The sequence below is a fragment of the Capricornis sumatraensis genome, chromosome 21, assembly GCF_032405125.1.
Source record: "Capricornis sumatraensis isolate serow.1 chromosome 21, serow.2, whole genome shotgun sequence".
In the NCBI taxonomy this organism is placed as follows: Eukaryota; Metazoa; Chordata; class Mammalia; order Artiodactyla; family Bovidae; genus Capricornis; species Capricornis sumatraensis.
The window spans coordinates 64133355-64156802 of record NC_091089.1 but is presented as its reverse complement, the minus strand read 5'-3'; the positions used below and the strand labels follow the sequence as shown (position 1 = coordinate 64156802).

General features: G+C 51.5%; 1 protein-coding gene across 1 annotated transcript in view; it reads left to right on the top strand.

Annotated features, from left to right (window-relative positions):
- Positions 1 to 21263, top strand: part of KDSR (3-ketodihydrosphingosine reductase) — a 37867-nt gene extending 16604 nt beyond the window's left edge. Inside the window, exons 6-10 of the mRNA XM_068993778.1 lie at positions 2245 to 2436; positions 10274 to 10357; positions 13222 to 13305; positions 16730 to 16831; positions 20337 to 21263. Of these exons, the coding sequence (XP_068849879.1) occupies positions 2245 to 2436; positions 10274 to 10357; positions 13222 to 13305; positions 16730 to 16831; positions 20337 to 20456 (582 nt within the window). The 3' untranslated portion in view covers positions 20457 to 21263. The remainder of the gene's footprint in view (positions 1 to 2244; positions 2437 to 10273; positions 10358 to 13221; positions 13306 to 16729; positions 16832 to 20336) is intronic.
- The last annotated feature ends 2185 nt before the right edge of the window (positions 21264 to 23448 follow it).

The window sequence follows — 23448 nt, the reverse complement described above, 5'->3', positions numbered from 1 at the left end:
ATCTAGATACGCGTATTCCGTGGGCTGGAACTTCCAGTGCCGTGCTGACTACAGGTGGCCAAAGTAGGCGTTTCTGTCTCGCTCCTGACTTGAGGGAGGAAGCAGTTGGCCTTTTACTCTTAAGCCTGATGTTAGCTGCAGCTTTGTTTGTTTATTTTTGGTAGACGCCCTTTATCGAGTTCAGCAGTTTTTCCTAATTTGCTGAGAGTTTTTTGTGGAATGGATGTTTAATTTGGTCAGGCGCTCTTTCTGCCTCTACCGGGCTGACCATCATGTCCTTTTCACCATCAAATAGTGAGTTAATGTGGTGAATCACACTGATGAGTTTCCAGATGCTTCCAGCCTTGTGTTCCTGAGATAAGCCTCCTTTGGTCAGGATGTGTTATCCTTTCTATGTTCTTGAGGGATATTAGCTGTGGCGTTTTGTAATGTTACTTTTTGGTTTTGTGTTACTTTTTGGCCTCATAACATCAGTAGAGGAATAGTCCCTCCTTTTCAGTTTTCTGGAAGAATTTGTGTAGGATTGATTTATTTTCCTTAAATGCTTGGTAGAATTCACCAGTGAAGCCTGAGATTTTCTTTGTGGGAAGGTTTTAACTTTAATTTCTTTAATAGATGTAGTGTGTGCCTGCTAAGTTGCTTCAGTCACATCTGACTCTTCACGACCCCACGGACTGGAGCCCGCCAGGCTCCTCTGTCCATGGGCTTCTCCCGGCAGGAGTACTGGAGTGGGCTCCCATGCCCTCCTCCCGGGATCCTCCCGGCCCAGGGATGGAACCGCGTCTCCTGGTCTCCTGGTCTCCTGCCTTGCGGGCGGGCGCTTCACCTCTAGCGCCACCTGGAGGCTCCCCTGATAGCTCAGCGGGACACGCAGGAGGCCTGGGTTCCACCTGGGAGCCTCTGTTATTTTTTCTGTTTTATATTGTACATGGTGATAGACCTAGTTTTTGATAAGACTTTCTAATGTAGAAGCATTGTGATACAGTGTCATGAGACTTTCAGGTTGAAAATTTTAAAGTTTTAAGAGTTCCCAGGACGAGGGGAAAGGAGACCCTTGGTACCTGTGCCTGTCCTCCCCGTCACGAGAACCCACACGCGCTGGGTGGTTGCTGCGGTGGGGCGGGAGGGCGCTTACCTTCTGCTTCCTCTTTCAGTCCTTGCCGCAGGCCTGTGAGATCGCACTGTGTGAACCCACTTTTCGCGGAGGAATTACGTAGAGTGTCCAGCTTTTTCATCAAATAGGCGTGAATGGTAGAGCCCAGCCCCGCAGTCCACGCTCTGAACTCCTGTCCTGGCCTCTCTGTCACTTAGAACTAACAGGGCAGGAACTGTTTAGAAGCTCTTTGCTCAGACTGTCTCTCAAAAGGATTGCCTGCACCGTGCAGTGTACTTTTTCTAAGGAGAAGACTAATTTTGTCCAGGCTTCAGCAAAGGCCTGAGTGCTGTCATGAGAACGTGAGGTTAGAGTGAAACCGGAGATTGAAATAGGCTCTCACAGGCGGACACGGGGGAGGGGGGTGAACTGGGAGGTTGAGACTGATGTTTACCGCACCGCCCTGCGTAAACAGGGCGTGGCAGGCTGTAGGCCAGGCAGTGAGCTCGGCGCTCTGTGATGACCCAGAGGGGCGGGGTGTGCGTTTGCACGGAGCTGATTCCCTCTCTTGTACAGTAGAAACTAGTGACATTGTGAAGCAACTGTATGGCAGCAAAGAAGAGGGAGAGAGAAAGAAAAGAAACGGGCCCCCAGCGGGGAGCCCTGTGTGTCACAGTCACTTCTGGGACCCTTTAGTTCCGGTTTGTTCAGCAGCTCCACTGAGCGCCCAGTGACTCGGGCTCTGGCTCAGGGTGGGTGCCCGTGGGGCGCTGAGCGCCCAGTGACCCGGGCTCTGGCTCGGGGTGGGTGCCCGTGGGGCGCTGAGCGCCCAGTGACCCGGGCTCTGGCTCGGGGTGGGTGCCCGTGGGGCGCACCGGTGACTCAGGCTCCGGCTTGGGGCGGGTGCCCGTGGGGTGCACCGGTGACCCGGGCTCTGGCTCGGGGCAGGTGCCCGTGGGGCGCACCGGTGACCCAGGCTCCGGCTCGGGGCGGGCGCCCGTGGGGCGCACTGGTGACCTGGGGCGGGTACCCGAAGGGTGCGCCGGTGACTCGGGGCGGCGTACCGCAGGGGCGCGGGCGCACTGGTGACCCAGGGCGGGTGCCTGTGGCGTGCGCCCTGCTCAGGCTCCAGGCCTGTTTGTTCCCTGCAGAGGCTGATGAGCGTCAACTACCTGGGCAGCGTGTACCCCAGCCGGGCGGTGATCACCACCATGAAGGAGCGCCGCGTGGGCAGGGTCGTCTTCGTGTCCTCCCAGGCCGGGCAGCTGGGCCTCTTCGGTTACACAGCGTACTCTTCATCTAAGTTTGCCATCAGGGGACTGGCAGAGGCTTTGCAGATGGAGGTGAGAGCGTCTTCACTTTTACGTTGTTCCTTTCAGCCTAGGGGAACATGTTCCCCTTTCAGTTCGGTTCAATCACTCAGTTGTGTCCAACTGTTTGCAACCCCATGGACGTGAGATTGAGTAAGCTCTGGGAGTTGGTGATGGACAGGGAGGCCTGGCGTGCTGCAGTCCATGGGGTCGCAAAGAGTCAGACATGACTGAGCAACTGAACCTAACTTAGCAGTACCAACATCTTCATAGTATTATGGGCAGATGGCAGAGCTCTTGTGTTTCAGACATCTGCAGTAGAGAGAGCATCACACTAAAGCGAGTCGCAGGAGCGTTCGGCTTCCCTGTGCACAGGAAGGCTGTGTCTCTGCTGTGCTGTGCTGTGACGTGTGCAAGAACGTTGAAAGAAACAGTGAACATTCTCAATTTAAAAATACTGTGTTGCTCAAAAATGTTAACCATCTTCTGAGCCTTCAGTGAGCCCTTAGTAGTAACATCAAAGGTCACTGATCTCAGATCACCGTAACAGATACAGTCATGACGAAATGCTTGAAATACTGGGAGAATTGCCAAAATGTGCCACAGAGTCATGAAGTGAGCAACTGCTGTTGGAACTCTGATGCCGGTAGACTGGCTCAGTGCGAGGTTGCCACAGACATTCATCAGATAAAACATGCAGTGTCTGTGGATGAGTGTGAGTCACTCCAGTCTTGAGTGACTCTGTGCGACCCCGTGGACTGTAGCCTGCCAGGCTCCTCTGTCCACGGGATTCTCCAGGCAAGAACACTGGAGGGGGTTGCCGTGCCCTCCTCCCGGGGATCGTCCTGACTCAGGGATCGACCCCTCGTCTCTAATGCCTCCTGCATTGGCAGGTAGGTTGTTTACCACCTGGGAAGCTCAAACCTGCAATTAGTAAGAAATGCAGTGTCTACAAAGTGCAGTGAAGTAAAACACGATAAAATAACTGTCAGACTCCCTCGGTTTCTCAGTGGTTGAGGCTCCAAGCTCCCACTGCAGGCAGCACGGGTTCAATCCCTGGTTGGGGAAGTGCCACATGCTTCACAATGCAGCCAAAAAGTAAACAAGAAAGATGCACCTTGATTAAAAAAAAATAATAATCAATAGATAATTTTAAAGATCCCCATAGGCTGTGACTGTATTGACCCGATACCGTGTGAGTATGCGTAAGGCAACCAGATACTTCACCCCTTCTTTGCCATTGTTCTTTGACGTTCTTTAAAGATGTTCCTTTACTGAAAAGATCCCTCCTTTATGCATGTGTACTCAGGTGGTCAGTTGTGTCTGACTCTTTGCGACCCTGTGGACTATAGCCCGCCAGGCTCTGCTGTCCATGGGGATTTCCCAGGCAGGAATGCTGGGGCGGGTGGCCATTTCCTCCTCCAGGGGATCTTCCCAACCCAGGGATCAAATCCAGGTCTCCAGCATTGTGGACAGACGCCTTACCGTCTAAGCCACCAGGGAAGTCCTGACTAATAGAATGAGGATGTGTGTGAGGGAAGAGCTACTGTGTAGCTCTCAGTTTTTAGACAAATCATTTAACTTGATCTCATCATCCTTGTTGGTAAAAATGAGAATAAGACTTGGACTAAAAATTGCACTTGGCTCTCCTGATACTTACGGTTTAATACCCTAAAAAAGACTGATGAATGGGCGTGGTCACGAATCTGCATGGTTACTGAGGGTGTCGTGGCAGGAGGGTGCTTGGGGTCAGCGTCCAGTCGGCGCCTGCCAGGCGGGTGCAGCTCCGTCCTCTGCGCTGCTGCCACCGGGGGTGCTTAGGGAGCACCACGTGGCCCTTTCCCAAACCGTGTACTTTAAGGTGAAATTCCTTCTAATTCTATATATAGTTGCCCTTGAACGTCACGGATTTGAACTGCACGGGTCCACTTGTGAATGGCTTTCTTCCAGTAAAGATGGTAGAGCCACCTGACCTGAGGGTGGTTGGACCCTCAGATGCTGCACCTTGGGTGTGATGGGTGCCTTGGAAAGCTAAATGTGGATTTTAAAATGTGGTCACGCAGGGAGTCAGTGCCTTTGACCTCCATGTTGTTCGGGGGTCAGCTGTGTACTGAAATGTAACACTACCTCATGATGTTAAAAGCCCAGAAGAAAATTAACTGTGGCCGTTTCTCTTACTGGAGAAGGAAATCCACTCCAGTATGCTTGCCTGAGAAATCCCATGGACAGAGGAGCCTGGCGGGCTGCAGTCGCAAAGAGCTGAGCACGACTTAGCGACTGAGCAGCAGCAACCCGCTCACAGTGAGTGTGGCTTCAGGCTCTCATTTCACGGCTTAGAGCAGGAGTGGGCACTTTTTTATTTTTCCCCCCAAAGCACCAGAGTGAATATTTTAGCCTTTGAGGGCTAGATGGTGCCTGTTGCAACTACTCAGATCTCTTAAGATAGCAGGAGAGCAGCCTTGTGAGTGGTTTAAATAAACAGGTACGAATGTGTGCCAATAAATCTTTATTCATAGAAACAGGTAAAGGGCCAGATTTGGTCCTCAGGCCGCAGCTGGCCGACCTCTGATTCAGAAGCCTGCAGAGAGCCCTGGGTGGTGCTGAGCAGAGTGCCACGCTGCCCTAACACTGGAGGAGCTCGTGTGACGCAGACACGTCCCGGGTCAGTGAGAGTCCCCACCAGCCTCTTTGGGACCAGCACTCTGTGCTCATCTCATCCCGCAGGAGTCAGCCGCAGATTTCACTGTCATCGACCTCCTTGATATGCTTAGTTGATAACAGGTCTCTGTAACATATGGTTAGCCAGTGGGGCACATATGGCTGTGAAATTTCCAACAAGAACACCAGTAATTTCTTTTGTAGCTTTCACTTCGATACATCCGTCTATGAATAACCACCTTCTTTTATAACAGTTTCCCGAAATACACGAGGCAGATGGCCTTGTGTAGCTTTCTAGGTAATGAAGCTGAGTTTTCCAAAATTCTGTCCAGTTGCTGAAAGCCGCATCATGACTTTGTAACAGAAATAGTAGCAAAGTCTGTGCCTTTTGGTCCTGCCTTCCCGCTCCCTGTCTGTGCTATGATGTGTCTGTAATTTAGGTCAGGGTTGCCTCAGCTCTTCCTTTTGGCCTCAGAAACACAGCAGAAGGCACGTTTTGGGATTGAAAGGCATGTACGACAGCTTTCTGTCCCTAAGCCTGTCTCGTAGAAGGACTCCAGGAGCCACTCAGGGCACATGCTTGATCTTCGCGGCCTGTTTCCCTTTTGGGTGGAAGGAAGATGCTGATACCTAAGAGGGAAGAGACCGGAGCTGCCCTTCTGGGCGAGTCCCTGACGCCTCTCAGTGACATGTGTGATTCACAGACTGCAAGTGGCCGGTCTGGGCTTGCCAGGTGGCTTAACTTTGCTCCATATTTGGACTCTATTAAAATAAAATGTCCTCATGTAAGCAAAAACTAAAATCAACATGTCCCATGGAAAATCGAGTTGAGGGGAAGTAAGTTCAGTCATCAGAATCGAGCATGTTCATAGCAGAACTGCCGCCGATGCGGTCCCCTCACCAGCTTGCACTGCTGTGTTCTTGTTGGTCTGTTTAGCCGAGGTGGCTTGTGTTTTTTGTGAATGAAACGTTCTGCACTTAAGACTCTGAGTGCCTGTGGTCACTGCTTCTGGTTAATGAGCTCTTCAGTCTCCCTCCACCACACTCTTGCTCCCTAGGCGAGAGCTGGGTCTAGAAGTGCTCTGTGTGCAAGGACTGAATTGGAAGATGCTCTGTTGGCATTTTTGGCTTTCTTTTCTAAACCCAGTCTTTTAGGTATAAAGACATCACTCGAAGACGTTAGGAGTTGTTCTTTTAGGAAAGCAGGCTTTGGCGGAGGGGGTGTAGCCAAAGATACGGCGGCAGAGACCAGATGAAAGAAACCTAGGTGCCCGCTTTGCACGTCCCTGCTCCCGATCACCCCCACCCCTCCCTCAGCTTTTCCTGCTCGGAGAGAAGCTGAAGCTGAGGTTCTGAGCTTCACTGTCAGCAGCTCTAATGCTTCCTCCAGCTCCTCGGTCTTCGTCTTCGCTTTTCTTCTTTAATGGTGGGTTGTTACTTTGTTTGGCTGTGGCGGTTCTTAGTTGTGGCACGAGGGCTCTCTGGTTGGGACCCGCAGGCTCAGTGGTTGCGGCTCAGGCTCATTGCCCCGCGGCACAAGGGATGGCAGTTGCCCGAGCAGGGATGGGCCTGAGACCCTGCGCTGGAGGCAGGGTCTTCACCCCGGACCCCCAGGAAGCTCCTGCCTGCTCTCTGCCCCCTTGTCTTTGCTTTGATGGGATGAGGAACAGCACGCCTTTAGGTGAAATTGGGTAAGAAATTAGGTCCTGAGTAAGTGGGCATCTCTGCGACTGAGGCCAGGTGGAAGGGAGGAAATGATGGTAGGGTGGGACCAGGCAGGCCTGGGGTGGAAGGGAGAGAAGAGTTGGTCAGCGGGACCAGAGAGACGCAGACAGTGGCTAAACCAACAGAGAATCAGTGCGGTCCTGGCTTAAGTTCTTCGCAGAGGTGGTCCTGAGGGGTCAGCACTGTCTTAGCAAGAACCAGTACCCTCATTTCCTTTTCTGCCGGGGCCGGGGGGTTGATGTGTCCCCACACACAAACCTTCAGGCTGTGAACTTTCAGAGACGCAAACGTGTCTTTGGTGCACCCGGTCCGCACGCCGTGAGTGAGGCTGTCCCTGGCCCTCTGTCCCCACCTGCTGACGATCCTTCCGCCCTGCCATCTCCTGCCCCTTCTCCCCTCTCTAGTCAGAGATGCTCCTTGCTGTTCACGCAGTGCCAGCCCCTGCATGCCACTTCAGTACTTTTCAAGGTACTGTACTGTAAGATTTAAAATGTTTTATTTTTTAATGTATAATTTTTGAAGACTATTATATACTTGTTACAGTGCAGCACTGCATAGCTGATTGTGCTGGTTGGGTACCTGGCTAGCATCGTTGGACTTAGGGACAAACTGCACTTCGGCGAACTCGCTTAGAGTGGAGCTCACCCGTATGCAGGGGACTCACCGTAGTTAATTGGATCAAGATGTGGAGTTAATTTTGGGGGCTTCCCTGGTAGCTCAGAGGGTAAAGAATCCTCCTGGAGTGCAGGACACCACCTCCAGCACAGGAGACCTGGGTTTGATTCTGGGTCGGGAAGATCCCTTGGAGGAGGAAATGGCCACCGTCTCCAGTGTTCTTGCCTGGAGAATCCCACGGACAGTGGAGCCTGGTGGGCTACAGTCCAGGGGTGGGCAAAGAGTTGGACACTACTGAGTGACTAAACCACAACCAGAGTCAGCTTATTTAGATTTTTACAGATTATTTAACCAGGAGTTTCCGGAGCCTGTAAGCTCCATGAGGGCATGGGAATAGTGCAGCAACTGCCTGTTGGGTTGCTGCGCTTGTTGACTCGCTCAGTCGTGTCCAGCTCTTGCGACCCCACGGCCGCGATGCGCCAGGGCCTCTTGTCCTCCATCGTCTCCTGGAGTCTGACTCACGTCCGTTGAGTCAGTGATGCTGTGTGACTGTCTCACTTTCCCTTGTTGGATAAATAAATACGGTGGGGACATCCCCGGTGGTCCAGTGGCTAAGACTCAGAGTTCCCAGTGCAGGGAAAGCGTGTTTGTCTCTGTCGGGTCTGACTCTTTGCAACCCCATGGACCCTAGCCCGCCAGGCTCCTTTGCCCGTGGGATTTTCCAGGCAACAACACTAGAGAGAGTCGCCATTCCCTTCTCCAGGGGATCTTCCTGACCAAGTGATCAAACCCACTTGGTCAGGAAGTGGGTCTCCTGTTTTGCAGGCGGATTCTTCACTGTCTGAGTCCCCATGGAATCCCTGAGATTTGGCGCAGCCAAATAAATAAACAGACATTAAAATAAATAAATACAGTGGTTAAGTTTGTAGCCACAGGAGTTATCCAGCCATAGGCTGAGAGGGTCATCTGGCTCCAGGATTATACCGAGGATACCAGTACTCAGAAAGGGGTTGGACTGGTTTCTCCCAACCCCACCCCCGGGAAAAAGCTGTTCTGAAAAGCGGTAAGCTCTTCTGGCAGCTCAGCCGTAACCTTGAGTTGGAGAAACGCCACTCTGACATCCTGCCGTGGAGCTCACAGCCCACCGTCCTGGCCCGTGGCGGGGGACAGGAGCGCTATCCCTGCAGCGGCCTCGTCCGAGCTGCCAGCTTCACGCTTCGGGTGGGCGGTCTGATTCCCACTTACTGACTTTTGTGTTTTGATGGCGGTGGTGTTTTTCTTCTGTCTGTGCCCAGTGAAGGGCAAGGCTGTGGGAGACACTTTCTAAAATTGCTGTCATGAAAACAAGTGGAAGAGAAATTGCTTGCTCATCAGCCTCCCTGCCTGGCCTGAGTCCAGAGCCGTTATGAGCTGGGCCTTGGGGCTGCCTGCCCTGTGACGCTGAGCAAGTGCGTCTCACGCCTGGGTGTCCGGGGCCCAGCCAGTGGGGACCGCGTCCCCTGCTGGTGCCCCTCCCAGGCTGAGTGGTTCGGCGCCCCTGCCCCTGCCGCTCCTTCCTCGGCCTCCAGGGCTGCGCATCACGGAGGGAAGCAGGGGGAGAAAAGACCGGATCAGACAGGACCCTGGAGCGCTCCGAGGTGTCGTGTAACTCACCTGTCGGCCTCCTTGAAACGCGCGGGGCCTCCCTCAGGACCAGTGCCTGTCTGGGTCCCCTCGGTGTTCCCGTGGGACTCAGCAGTGAGCCAGGAGCAGGCAGAGTCGTGGCTGAGGCTCCGAAGGTTTGAATCACCCCCCTTAGCGTCGCTGAGCCACAGGGGTGCGCAGCAGGGGCCCGTGGGGTGCTGCGTCCCAGCTGGGCGGCAGGATGACCTTGGGGGTCATCGGTGTGTTCTGAGTGGAGAGGTTCCAGAGGGGACACGCGGCAGAGAGGGAACCAAGCCTGGGATCCTGTTCGAGATCGGGCAGGGTTGCTGGAAGAGGAGCTGGGGAGGAGTTTCCGTGGTTAGATGAGGGTGAGGTGGTCCTGGTCTGACCTGGGGGAAGCCCCAAGGAGCACCCTGTTTGCTGAAGAAGTGAGCCCTGAGCCCTCCCTGGTGCTGGGCACTCCTGGGCCAGCAGACTCGGGATGGGGTCACTCTCCACCTGGGTCTGGGGCAAAGGGGAGGGATTTGAACGGTCTCAGCCTGTATCGTAGGTGAGGTTAGCAGAGCGGCAGTTTGAGAAGCACCATGAAGGAGAGCAGCTTTGCAGCCGGATGGCCAAGGCACAGACTTTCCCGTGGCTGTGGCCGCCGTGCTGAGCGGTTGGGGTCGGGGTCAGGGGACAAGCGGGCTTCCTTTTAGCGCCATTTGCTGTCCTCACAGCAGCTTCCACGCTCTGGTCAGTGGGAGCGAAAGACTTAGAAGGAGGCGAGTGAACCTCTGTAGCTCAGGGCCCGCTGATTTCTAGAACAGAGGCTCGGGTGAGCTGTTTATTTCTAAATGATCTTCAGGGCCAAGAGTTTCCTGATTCAGCCAGTGGTAGGGACTTCTCTGGGGTCTCAGTGGGGAAAGAACCCGCCTACAATGCAAGAGATGCCAGAGACACAGGTTCAATCCCTGGATCAGAAAGATTCCCTGGAGAAGGGAGTGGCAACCCACTCCAGTTCTCTTGCCTGGAGAACCCCATGGACAGAGGAGCCTGGCGGGCTGCGGTCCATGGGGTCGCGCACACACAGCACTCCTCTACAGAACCAGCCTGTTGGTCTCACCACCTTTTGAGAAAATCAGGGCCGCGTGCAGAATGTCTGCCTGGCAGCCAGTGCGGGTTGATAAGGGAGGGTGCGAAAGTGTCTTGTTTTACTAAAGGGCCCGGTGTTGTCTCTGAAACGCAGGTGAAGCCTTACAATGTATACGTCACAGTTGCCTACCCACCAGACACAGACACCCCTGGGTTTGCCAAAGAAAGCCAGACCAAGGTGAGTAGGCCTCTCTGCCCTGTTTCCAGTCTTGAATGCTGGAAACCCCTTTTCCTGTTTTCTGTCTTTCCGTCCTTCAGCTTGCAGGCATTTTTGTCAGAAAATTGAGCTTCTTTGAACTTATGTGCTTGCAAGAGGCCTCAGAACTTTCTGGAACTTTCACTTGAAATCTTGGGGTCTATAGCCCTATTTTCTTTGTTATTTTTTGGCAGTGGCACACGGCTTGTGGGAATCTTAGTTCCCAAACTAGGGATTGAATCCAGGCCCCTGCAGTGGAAGCGTGGAGTCCTAACCACTGGACCAGGAGGAAAGTCCTGGTGTGACCCTGTTTTCAAAGGCCGTTTTTGCTAAGTCTTCAGGCTTGATGTGATGAATAAAGTGTTTCCTTTCTGATGGCGAGTATAGTTTGTATTTCTAACTAACTTCCCAGGTGACACTAGTGGTAAGAACTGGCTGCCGATGCAGGAGACTTAAGAGGCACGGGTTCGATCCCTGGGTCGGGGAGACTTCCATGGACAGAGGAGCCTGGCGGGCTGCAGTCCACAGGGTCACCGAGAGTCCGCCGTCACTTCCTGACTCAGCATGACACATAGTACTTTTTCAGTGATCTTCTCCTCTGGACTGAATTTCGTTTAAGGACTTGAAGTGGTTGCTGATCCATTGTCTCTGCCTGGAGGTCTAATGGGCGCCTCAGACGTAACATTTCAAAAACAGCACTTTTGACTTCCCTCTCGTTCCCGCTTACTAGTTTCCATCTCATTTCTGGTGCCCCCTATTCCCACAGCTGCTCAGGCTGGAAACCCTGAAGCCAGCCTTGATGCCTCCTCTCACACCACCCTGGGCTCTGCTCTCAGGACCTATCCCCAGTCTGACTTTTTTAAAAAAAACGGCGGGTATCACTACCATCCCAGCAGTGTGAGTCACCGGGTATTTTCTCCTGAACTGTTGTAATGGTCTTCAGCTTGGTCTGCCTGCTCCTAGCTCTTACCCTGCTGGAGTCTCTCATAGCATAGCTAGTGATCCTTTCAAAGGACAAGCCAGCTCTTGTCACTCCCCTGTGCAAACCCCTCTTGTGAGTAAAAGGCCAAAAGGCAAAACTTAAAAAAAAAACCCAAACCACAAAAGATGAAAAACTCTTGTGCAGCATGGTCTGATAGAATGTTCTAGAATGGTGGAAATGGTCTATGTCTGCAACTCTGTGATGCAGGCCCATTGCGGCTTTTAAACACTTGCCAGGCAGCTAGTGGGACCAAGACACGGAACGTCTGATTTTATTTAACCTGAAGTTAGAATTAAATGCCGCATGTTGGTATTGATGGCATTCTGCAGTGTGCGTCTTCCCGGGCTCCCGCACGCTAGGAGTAGAAGCCAGGGGCCTTGAGCCGTTTGGGACCCCGTCTGGACCTCGGCCACCCGCCCTCCGCAGTTGCTCCCCTCCGGGCCTCAGCCGCGCCGGGGCTCCGGCCGCCCCCCCGTGTGGGCTGCACTCTTGCCGCCCTCTCTCTGGCTGTTCAGGTGGGTCTTCCTCGTGTGTTTCTTTTCGTCGCTGTTCAGCCGTCATCCTGGAGAGGACTCCCCTGACTTGCTGTGTCTCAGCGTCCCTCCCGCGGGATGCTCACCGTGCTCTGCCCTGGCCTCATTGTTCTCCGGGGTGTTTTCTCGCCTCTGGACTTTAACAGTAACACAGTGACTGTCAGTCATCCCGAGCTGAAAGCAGGCCCTGTGCTCTGTTCCCGTGAACTTGCCTTGACACACAGTAGGCACTCTCTGAGCAAGCAAAGCGGGGAAGAAAGGGATCAGTCAGCACTTCCCCTCTTGAACTTGGCATTGACTGGTTTTCTTCTCTTTTGTAGTGATTCTCACTAAGTGTGAATCTGTGCCTCATAAAAACTAGCACTGACGCTCCATGGGCTGTATATTTTCAGAAAGATGTCTATGGTTTAGAAGCCTTTCCCCCTATGCATTTCTTTTTGACTCTGCTTCCTAAAATGCCTACTATTTCAAAGAAATAAAGTTAACCTGAAGGCTCTGTTTTAGAATAAGGGAAATCCGCTAAGCAGATTTGCAACATCTGATAAGTGGTCTTTTAGGTAGAAGCAGAGCTGGCAACAGGCGGTGATTTCCCGGCGAAGGTTTGATTCGCTGGTGAACTGCTGTTTGTCTTTCCTTGGCTGGCACGTTGGGCTGACTCCTGCGGGTGGATGGCGTTCAGCCTTGCCCCGTGAGCCCTGTAGAGGGCGCACAGTGCTTCACCTCTGCCGGGGGTCTGGCCACGCGTGGTCGTGTTGGCCTGGGGACGTGGGAGAGTGGTGGCACCTTCAAAAGGACTTTTCTCTTAATTCAGGTTCATCAAGAAACACTTTTATGAGCTCTACACTTTTCTATTTTAAGGAAATGTGTTCTGGTTTTTATTTTATTTTTTCAAGCCCACATGGTAAACAAAGTTTATCATTTCATACCATTTAAGGCTTAAGTTTTGAAACTTCTAACTGAAACTCCCTTCTAAAGAATTTTTGAGCACATGGGTTGCATGTTGCTCCAAAGATTTAAAAATAAAAAAGACAAGGCAGGGTCTTTTTTTTTTTTTTCATATTTTAAGTGAAGTTCTGATGGTTCTCACTGGAATTAGGACTCTCGTCCCACAGAGTAACTGGGGTGCTGAGGGGCTGAATTTTACATGGTAACCAGGTAGAAACTAATCTGGAATCCAGATGGACTTAGTTCTAAAAATAGGAATCTGTTCAAAGGTAGAAAACTAGAATTATGTAAAATTAGGGGAGGAGGACTGTCAAAATTACTTACTATTTATTGCAGTGGGTAGTAATGGTATCGATAATGTCTCTTTTTTTTTTCCATCTTTTTAGCCTTTAGAGACACGTCTTATTTCAGAGACCACATCGGTCTGCAAACCAGAACAAGTGGCCAAACAAATTGTTAAAGACGCCGTAGTAAGTAAAACGCTTGTTCCCTTGTGAATAGTTACAGTGCTCTATTTCCAAAAAGGTGTTTGTCCCAGGGTTTATTTCAAAATATAAAATGACTAGCATTTGTGTGTGTGTGTGCATTAAATTCGTCATATCTAGTAGCATAGACTGTTCTTTTCTTCCCTGGTTAATTCCATGTTAATTAATAAGTTCTGGAAACTCGTTACATCTCTTCTTATTTTTTTTCCACAGTAAAATTTAAATTTATTTATTTTTAATTTTATTTTTACTTTATTTTACTTTACAATACTGTATTGGTTTTGCCATACATCAACATGAATCCGCCACGGGTGTACACGTGTTCCCAGTCCTGAACCCCCCTCCCACCTCCCTCCCCATACCATCCCTCTGGGTCATCCCAGTGCACCAGCCCCAAGCATCCTGTATCTTGCACCGAACTCTTCTTATTTTTGAATCTAACTTTGTGGTTGCACTGGGTCTCTGTTGGTGAGCGCAGGCTTTCCCTGGCTGTGGCGAGTGGAGGCTCGTCTTCCTCGTGCTGCAGAGGCGCCTCACCGCGGCGGCTTCTCTGCTGAGGAGCGTGGATGCGGCAGGCCCCCTGGCTTCTCTCGCTGTGGCCCCCGGCTCTGGAGTCTGGGCTCAGCAGTCGTTGGCACACAGGCTTGGTTGCTCTGCAGCGTGTGGGGTCTTCCCGGACCTGTGTCCCCTGCACTGGCAGCCGGGTTCTTGCTGGACCACCAGGGAGCCCCATGGCTGTGTCTCCTAACCTCAGGAGCAGGTTGAGCAGTCTGAGAGCCTCAGCCCTTTGAGGGGGAGCCGAGGTCTGTCTGTGGCACCACGGCCCGTCTGGCGTGCTGTCATCTCCCTTCTGCGCCGCAGTGTTTTCAGTTCTGGATTATTCCAGGTGTCTCACTGCCACGCTGGTTTAAGGACTTTCCTTTCCCTTTCCTGCTTCCCGGTATAATTTCCCAAATGTTTACCAACAAGAAAATGCTGCCAGCCCCCTCGGCCATCGTCCTGGGGCCCCTCCGCATTCCAGAGTTTATTCAGAGTCCAGAACGGTCTTTCTGGAAACCAGGTGCTGTTCTGTAGGACGGCGTGTGGGCCACAAGCTTTTTGGCAGCATTCCTGTTAACCCACATGCAGAAAAATATACATGTCCAGGGGACATGTAAACATACATGTAATCCTTAGGCCCACATTGGATTTAGGAAACTTGGGGATGATCGGAATGAGAAGTGTCGGCTGGCTGGACCTTGGCCTTCAAGTATCGTCCGTTGCGTGTTCAGGTCGAACCCAGCAGAATACAGGAAGCCTTGAAGACTATTAAAACATCTGCGGAGGTGGGAAGGACTTTGCCCTGATTGTGTTCAAAGGCGTAGGAAGATGGCACCAGTGGATTGGGCGGACTTTGTTTTTCCTGCTTATCTCAAGTCAAAGCAAACACGCTCCATGTTTTTAATGATTCGAAGCAGCTCTTTGTATTTTGGCAGGATTCCTTTAATCTGGAGGTTCTCACGCTTTTTTCATCTCTTGAGCACTTTCCACCCTAAACTTGTCCAGGGCCCCAGAGAACTTTTGGTTCCATGGCTTATCCTTATCAGTATTTGCTGCATCAGAAAGTGAAACTGTATCATTTAAAAAGGATTTATTCATTTAAAATGACAATGATAAATTCAGTGTATTTTACTGTAACATTTTTATAACAAAAAGTATTCTTCAAAACAAAACCTAGGGGGAAGGGGGGCATTGTTTCTCGTCCCCCCAGCCTCTTTAATGTCTGTGCTGATGGAGAGCAGCTGCCCCGTAGCCGCTCCTGCACGCCATCCGTCAGGTCATTCTGCATGAAGGGTGCAAAGTGAGGCTGGCCGCGCAAAGACTGTAGCTGGGAAAGGAAGGGGGACGCTCCAGGCTTTTCAGATGATTGTGGACATTCCTTTTTTTTCGATATAAACCTGAACTAGATGAACAGTAGTTTCTTAAAGGTTAGTTGCAATGTGAAATTGGAAATTCTGGCAGTGAACTCTCTGTTTTCTGTTCTGTGACAGCCCGTGCGTCGGCCTGCACTGCTTTGTACCCATTCATGATTTTGTAACATTTATGTATTCATCCTTGGGAAAATATGGATTCCCTGAGTTACCCCCCAAAATCGCATTCATTCATATCACTGCTGATCTTATGATAGAAGTCTTGCTGTAACTGAGAAGCTGACAGCCTCAAAATGGCAGGCACACGTTTTTCCAATTCTGGCTCAGACTTGCACACGGACTACAGAAGCTGCCCGCCTGCCTTGAAGCGACAGTCGTTCCATTCATTTTCTGCTGGGACTCTTCCAAGTCCCCCCGTCTGAATGACCACAGATCGTCAGTCCTGGTTCTTGCTGCAGAAGCGGTCCGCGGAGCAGCGGGACGCTTCCTGACGCGCACGGCGGGCGCAGGGCTCGCCCGAGAGGCGTCCGTCGCCTCCGCTGGCGCGCAGCGCGAGGGGGCGCCCGTTGCTCCTCTTCGTCGTGCAGAACTGTGAGAAGCCGCGTCCCGAGTGCGCGCGCGGGGCTCCCGAGTGCGTGCACGGGGCTCCCGTTGGTGTTGAGCAGCGTCCTGTGCGTGCACTGGGCTCCCGGTAGCGGTCTCTTGCCTCACCGCAGGGTGCGCACGGCAGTCCTGACGTCCCCGTTGGTCCCACGCCTCGTTTCTCCCGCGGTCGTCTGTGCGTTTGTTCCCTACAGCTGTGTCTCTATTGCTGTAAATAAGTTCATCTACCGTTTTTCTAGATCCCACATACATGCATTAATATGCGATGTTTGTTTTTCTCTTTCTGGCTGAGTTTTCTGCGGGGACCTAGATGGGAGGAAACCCAGGGGAGGAGAGGGCGTGTGCACGCGTGTAGCTGAGGCACTTGGCTGTATAGCAGTTGGCGCTGTAAAGCAACTATACTCCAGTTAAAAAAAAAACAGGAAAAAGATGTCCTCCAGGGTCGTGATTGAACAGAACGATTCATTCTACTGCTTAACAAGTGCAGTGTTAAGCAAAACTGACCTTTAAACCTTGTTTTGGAGATTTGAACAATTCGTTTTCTTCCCGTGTTTACTGATCATTGTAAGCGCTGGGGTGGTCCGCGCTAACCAGACAGCGGCATCTCCCAACAGTGCAGTGCCCCGGGGTGAAACGAGGCGATTCACGTCTTAGTGTTGGCATGACTGCGGGTTTCGGGGAGGGTCTCCCGACACTCAGGGTCCGTGGCTCACATTTTGAGAAGTGTCCGTCCAGCCGCCCCAGCCTGTCTGCCACAGCCACGTTCGTCCCGAGCTCACGCGTGTGCCCGTGACCGCTCCTCTCCCCGCCGTGGACGGACACGGGACACCATTTCTGGCGTGCTGAGCCTGTTCCTTTCCGTGATGCTACCGCTGCCTCTTGCCTTTCTGTTTCAGCAAGGAAATTTCAACAGCTCCATCGGCTCCGACGGGTACATGCTCTCATCACTGACCTGTGGAATGGCTCCAGTAACGTCCATCACGGAAGGGCTCCAGCAGGTGAGCGGTGCCTGGGCCTCAGGACAGACGGACACCCAGACAGACAGCCGGGCCCTTCACTGAGCCTCAGTGGGCAAAGGCTGAGGGGAGACAGGGCAGCTTTGTCTGGGGATGTGAAGAGTTGTTACTGGAGTATCAGCTTGTGTCTTCCTCTACCCGGGAGAAGTAAACAGGAAGCATTTTAAAGTCGTTTAGTCGCTAAGTCACAGCCCGCCGGGTTCCTTTGTCCGCAGGCTTTGTCGCCGCGCCCTCCCCAGGGGATCTTCCTGACCCAGGGATGGAACCCACGTCTCCTGGGTTAGCAGGCAGATTGTTTACCATCTGAGCGCCCAGGGAAGCCAGGTTAAAGATGTGGCGTGAGGAATTTAGACTGGGAAGAAGTCGTCCACGTGGCCTACGGATGTAGAGAGAAGGCGCCTGCTCTGCTATTAGGGCATTAATCTAGTTTTCCTCTGAGAACGCGTCCTCGTCTGGAATTGAAAATTGGAAATCTCTGTCTTTAGGGGGTGCGTGCATGATAAATTGCTTCGGTCATGTCCCACTCTTTGTGACCCTATGGACCATAGCCAGCCAGGCTCCTCTGGGATTGTCCATGGGATGTCCATGGGATTCTCCACGCAGTAATACTGGCGTGGGTTGCCATTTCCTTCTCCAGGGGATCTTCCCCACCCAGCGTTCAAACCTGGGTCTCTTAAGTCTCCTGTACTGGGAAGCAGGTTCTTTACCACTGGCGCCACCTGGGAATCCTGGTAGGTCTCTAGGGGTTAGAGGTGGTCCTGCCTGAAAGTCCCAGGATATTAGACCAGAAACTCTCCAGTGAGTCAGACCACAGGAGCTCAGGGAGGTAAGTCCAGGGTGCGAGGCAGTCCCTGCCCTCACGGAGATGACGGTTCATCCAGAAGAGACATAAAAATCAGCTGCTCCTTGACGAGCCTGGCGCTGTGTCTGCTGCTGGAGAGCCAGAGGTAAGGCGGCAGCCTCTGGACGCCAGGAGGCTTGCGGTCTGGTGGGAGCGGCTGAGGAGGCCGATGCGAGCGTGCAGCGCCGCGTGGTGAGGGCTTCCACAGAGGGACCACTCTGGAAAGACCGAGGCGGGTGATGGAGGGGAGATGGGGCCGGGGCAGCCCCTCAGGGGCGGCTGATGGCAGAGCCTCATTGACCCCAGAAAGTCCCGACGAGTCGGGTGGGGAGAGGCTTCTCTGCTTCTCCCAGGAGGAGATCCTCGGAAGCCCCGGGGGTCCAGTGGTTGAGTCCGCACTGTCGCCGCGGGGCGTGCAGTCAACCCCTGCTCAGGGAACTGAGACCCCGCGTGCCTCAGGGTTTTGCCAACAATAACAAAAAGAGCATCTGAATTTCTTGTAGATGCTTATGGAGAATGTGAGTAGAAGCCCTTGAGTTCCCGCAGACCTGTCTCCACTCCCTCCCGATGCTCCTGCCAGCAACGTCTTGGGCGTCGGTGTGGCTCCGTTACAGCTGAGGAGCTAGTGTCGATGCGTTACTGCCGCCCGAAGTCCACAGTTGGCCTTGGGAGTCATTCATCGCGTCGTCCACCCTATGGCTCTGACGGCCGTAGAGTGACCCCTGCCCAGCATTGAAGTGTCCTACAGATGCTTCACTGGCCTGAATCTTGCACTGTGCATGCTAGGTCACTTCAGTTGTGACCGACTCTTTGTGAACCTGTGGACTGTCGCCCACCAGGCTCCTCTATCCATGGGATTACCCCAGCAAGGACGCTGGAGTGGGCTGCCGGGCCCTCCTCCAGGGGATCCTCCTGACCCAGGGCCTGAGCCCACGTCTCTTACATCTCCCACGTTGGCAGGTGGGCTCTTTACCGCTAGGGCCACCTGGAAGCTCTGAATATTCCCTTGGGGTCACCTGGAAGTTCCGAGTATTCCCTTGGGGCCACCTGTTTCTAAAACTCTCGCAACCGCTGATGTTTTCACTGTCTCCAGAGTTTGCCTTTTCCAGCTCCCCTTTGGTTTTTACACTTTTCAAAATTATCCTTCTGCCTGCTTGAGAGAATGAGGTCATTTTGGAGACTTGATGTGAGACACGGCAGACCCTCACCCGTATCCACTGTCCACCCTTCTCAGAAGTGGTCTTTACCGGCCTTTACCTCCTTATCTCTGGAGCAGACACTTCCATGGAGGCTTTTAGCAGATTTCTTGGTTCTGGATCAGGTTGATATCCTTGCTGAAGGGTGCACGTGGAACTCCCCTTTCTTGCCCTTCTCTCCTTGTTCACACCTACCCCGCCCCGCCTCCACCAACTCTTACCCTCCCTTTTTAGTGATACTGTGATTTTGGTTAGACTGTACTGAGCTAACCATCATTAGGGCTATTTCAATGCTGTTCACGGCTGAGCTGTGTAATACACAACCCATTCTCCTTTCTTCTACAGTCTTTTTTATTCTTCCCTGAAACTAAAGGTTAGCTGGCCTTTTACTAGGTATTATTCATAGTGATTGTGTTCAGCTCCTCTTAGAAATATCAGATAATCTGTCAGTTTCACCTGGAAGGACTTCCTCACGGAGCCTCCTTACCTGCCATCAGGACTGGCTGCCGCCCCCGAGTCTGGGGCTTGGGGTACCCCGGCCCCCTTCACGGTCACCCCAGGGACGCTCCGCCTATTTTCAGTGTCAGGTCCCCTGCTTCTTTATATCACAGAACGTTGCCTTTCTCTGTTGACGCCTTTCTCTTTGGCTGCTTCCCTCTTCTAGTAGCTTCCTGAAAAGCAGGTGCTGCTTGGGAGGCAGGTTTTTTGTGCCATTTCGGCATGGCTTGTGGGATCTTTGTTCCCTGACCAGGGATTGAACCCAGGCCCTCAGCAGTGAAAACATGGGGTCCTAACTACTGGACGACCAGGGAATTCCTGGGAGGCAAATTTTTTGATGCTTTGAATCTTTGAAAATGTTTCTCTTTGTAGTCTCCTGCCTTTTAAAAGTTGCATTTGCAGGTGTTACAGTGGGAGTCCCTTACTGGAAAGGGCAAAAATTAAGGGGTTTGGTTAATCGCTCCCTAACCCTGAGCCAGTAATTGCTGTTCTTCAGTTGGTTCTCTGCCCAGGTCTGGAGCGAGCTGGTGGCGGCTGGCACTAGGCATTCTGAGCGCCTGGCGTAGGGTCTGCCTTTTACGATCAGTACATAAACCTTGAACCAAGAAGCCTTGGTTGTAGTCTGGATACTGGAGATGCTTCTCTGGACCTTCCCTAGCTCGGAGAACCCAAAGGCTACTGAGCATCTCCGTTTTGTTCTTTGTGTAGCTGCATATGTTTCCAGTAGCTGGACGACGACTTGGCGTCGCCTGGCTGCAGGCCCTGTGCTGTCCGGCGGTGCAGAGCCTCTGTGTTCTGCTGGTGCTCACCACGTTGCCATTCTATATCCTTATCCTCGGAGCAGATCAGAAGATGCGTCTCAGGGACTGTGTATCAGAGACGGACCCGAAGAGTCCCTGGACGGGTGAGTGTGCTGCCCCGCCGCGTGAGCTCACAGGCCTCTGTTCCGCAGGTGGTCACCATGGGCCTCTTCCGCACAATCGCGCTGTTCTACCTGGGAAGTTTCGACAGTATCGTGCGTCGCTGCATGACGCAGAAGGCGAAATTGGAAACTGTAGACAAAACTGCCTAATTCTCACCCCTTGGAAAAAGACTGTCTGAATAATTTACCAGCTTGCTGCTAAGTGGGACACAGTTTTGGGCTTGCAGACACTTATGTCTTGCTTTCTAATCTGTGAGATTGGACCAGTGATCTTCAGAAACCTGGCTGCAAGCAAGGGGATTGCCATTCAACTCCAGACTATTATTAATACTATGCAAATACGGAGGAGACCGCTTGATTCTCCGAGGTGGAGAGGTGATGGTAAGGGAACTCACAGCATGTGAGCAGGATTCCAGAAAGATCACTGAAATGTTTCTTCTCTTCTACTTTTTCCCACTAGAAATCATGTCCAGATGGGTTTCTGGGACCTTTTCTTTTTTTCTTGTTCTCCTTCTTAACTTGGTGTGTTTTATTACAGATGCATTTCACACATTGCCGTGGGGTCTGAATGCATAATAGTGTCCCTGACTCACTCTGATGCTGGTGGCCACTTGTGGTTTCTCTCTCTTTGATCCCATAAAACTACGTGGGGGATGGGAGAGGACCATACAGAGGAACGAAGGAGATAAATATTTCCCAGTAGGAAAAAATAATGATTTTTTTTGTCTTCTTCAGGCTCGAATGCTTAGGGCATGTCTCATTTTTCATTCATGGAGAAAGGCAGCCTCCTAAAATATTTTCTGAGGAGAGAAGTAAAACCTTAGAAGCTTAGCGTTTACAGTTTCTTCGATGGCCATAAGGGCCCAAAGCTCACCCATTCCGCTGCAGTTCTTTATTCTTCCCATGCCTGCCTTTCCACTTTTGCTTAGACTGCTATAATATTTTTATAAAAAAAGAAAAGAGAGAGACCAGTTTTTTTCCCCTTGACTTTTAAAATGAATTAATGAGTTTATTAAAGCAAATGAAAAAGTTAGAAAGTGTGATGTTTGTCTCTTTGTAGCATATATGTAGCTTTTAAGAAAGACTGAAAGGGGACTTCGCCAGTAGCCTAGTGGTTAAGACTACCCTTCCAATGCAGGGGCATAGGTTCGATCCCTGGTCGGGGAACTAAGATCCCACATGCCATGTAGCACAGCAGAAAAAAAAAAAACACGCTGACAGCATGGTTCAGCTTGGGGTTTTTCCTGAGACGGTTGTGCGGGTTCTCCCCGTCCGTCGTGGCCGTGTGGGGCCTTACACCGATACATGCTTGTGTCGAACCTTCCTTGCTCGGCAGAGGTAGGCTCCATCTGGCCAAGGTGTGTAATCGTTTTAATATGCAGCTGAAGCAACACTTCCACGGACCCACCTCCTTATAAGTTAGAAAATGCCCCCCCTCCGTTTTCTGCCAGTGTTTGGGGGGGCTCCTGCGGAGGTGCCGGTCGGCGCCCTCGAGGCGCACACTAGCAGCAGCCTCAGCTTACTCCTTAAGAAAAAATCATAGGACGACAGGGCTGCCCGGTGTTGAAGACGCTTCTTTGTGAAATGAAATGATCGCCCTGGTCTTTCCATGACTCCACTGACCTTGAGAACGTCTCCGACCGCGTGTTAGCAAGCCCAGCCGTCGTCGCCGGCACAGCGGAGGCCTGGACACGCTGTTCCTCTCCGGGCGCGGCCTGCTGCCCACGGGCGGAATTCCGCGGCAAGGCCCGCGAGCCGCGCCGCCCGCGGATGCGCTCTGCAGACCTGAGCCTCGAGGGCGGCGCCCTCACTGTACCCAGCCCTGGCCTCTCGCACACGGGTGAGTTTATGCGTCTCCAGATTCCAGCTCCTTTTAGTGAGAAAAGACCACTGCTTTGGAAGAAGGAATTTTTTTCTCTTGTTCAAAAACAGCAGCTGTACAAGAGATTAAAGACCTGAACACTTTGACAAACCTTTTTTACTCTTGAGTTTTTGAACTCTTGACTTTCAAATGACTTAATTTTTACAAAGTAAGGTGTTAAATGGCTTTTATCCAGTGTCTTTTTGAAAGGCATGAGAATGGCATGCGTTCACACACTGACAGCGACAGAAGAGATTGTTGTTTAATATATAAGTTGCTTGGGATGACTTCATTGCAGTCTATCGGGGTGGGTTGAACCCATAAAGTTTTCACGAATCTTTCAGCCTTCAGGAGCCATCATCTGCAAACTCTGTTGAGTCATATTGGGTAGCTTCTAAAAGGGAGTAATGACTGTATTTTCCTCATTGGCAGAAAACAGATACAAAGTAAAAGCTGAATGTTTCTCAGTTTTATTCTTTTCTCGTAAGTGTTTTTTGAATGTGGGTATCTTCTACTGATGCTCTATATTTAAGTCTAGTCCAAAATGGTACATTCTTTAATTAAATTAACTCTTTTACAGTAGTTATTTCAATATACATTTCTCAAGGTAGCCTCAGAGAGAGCTCAGTCATTCCGGGCCACTTACTACCCGAACAAATCTAGGAGCCCCTGTTGCACAACAGGAAGATATCCGCAACTGAGGCGAGGCTCAGGCGTGAGAGCAGGTTCGTGGAAATCGTAGCACCAGGGAATTAGAGCGTGAGGTTCATGGAGATAGAGCCTCTGTCGGAGATGGCAAAGGTCTACAGTTTCGCGACAAAAAGGTTTGGAAACTGAGGTGTTCCTTTGTTCCTTCCTACACTTGGTGCCGTAATTTACTTGATAGCAAAACCTGACTTGAGATTCGTATAGTTTTTCTTTATGTCACACCATGGGCTGTTCACTTATCTGAAGAAATACCAGTGGTTTTGATGACAGGGATTGCCCCAGACTCTGTGGAGATGTTTTTTATAATGTCCAGTGTAGACCTCATATTACCTTTTCAAAATGTTAAAAAAAATTTTTTTTTGGATGGGGGATTGTAGACACTTAAGAAGCATCACACAGTGACCTGGCTTCATCCAAGTTGTGAAACTATTATAGGCAGATTCTATTTTTTATCTTTTTTGGCTCAATTCTTGTTAAACCTTCTATTATACTGATTTCTTTTTCGCTCAGAAAGAAGAGAAAGACTGACTCAGACTGCAGATTGTTAGGGAAACTATCGGCTTTTTTTTTTTA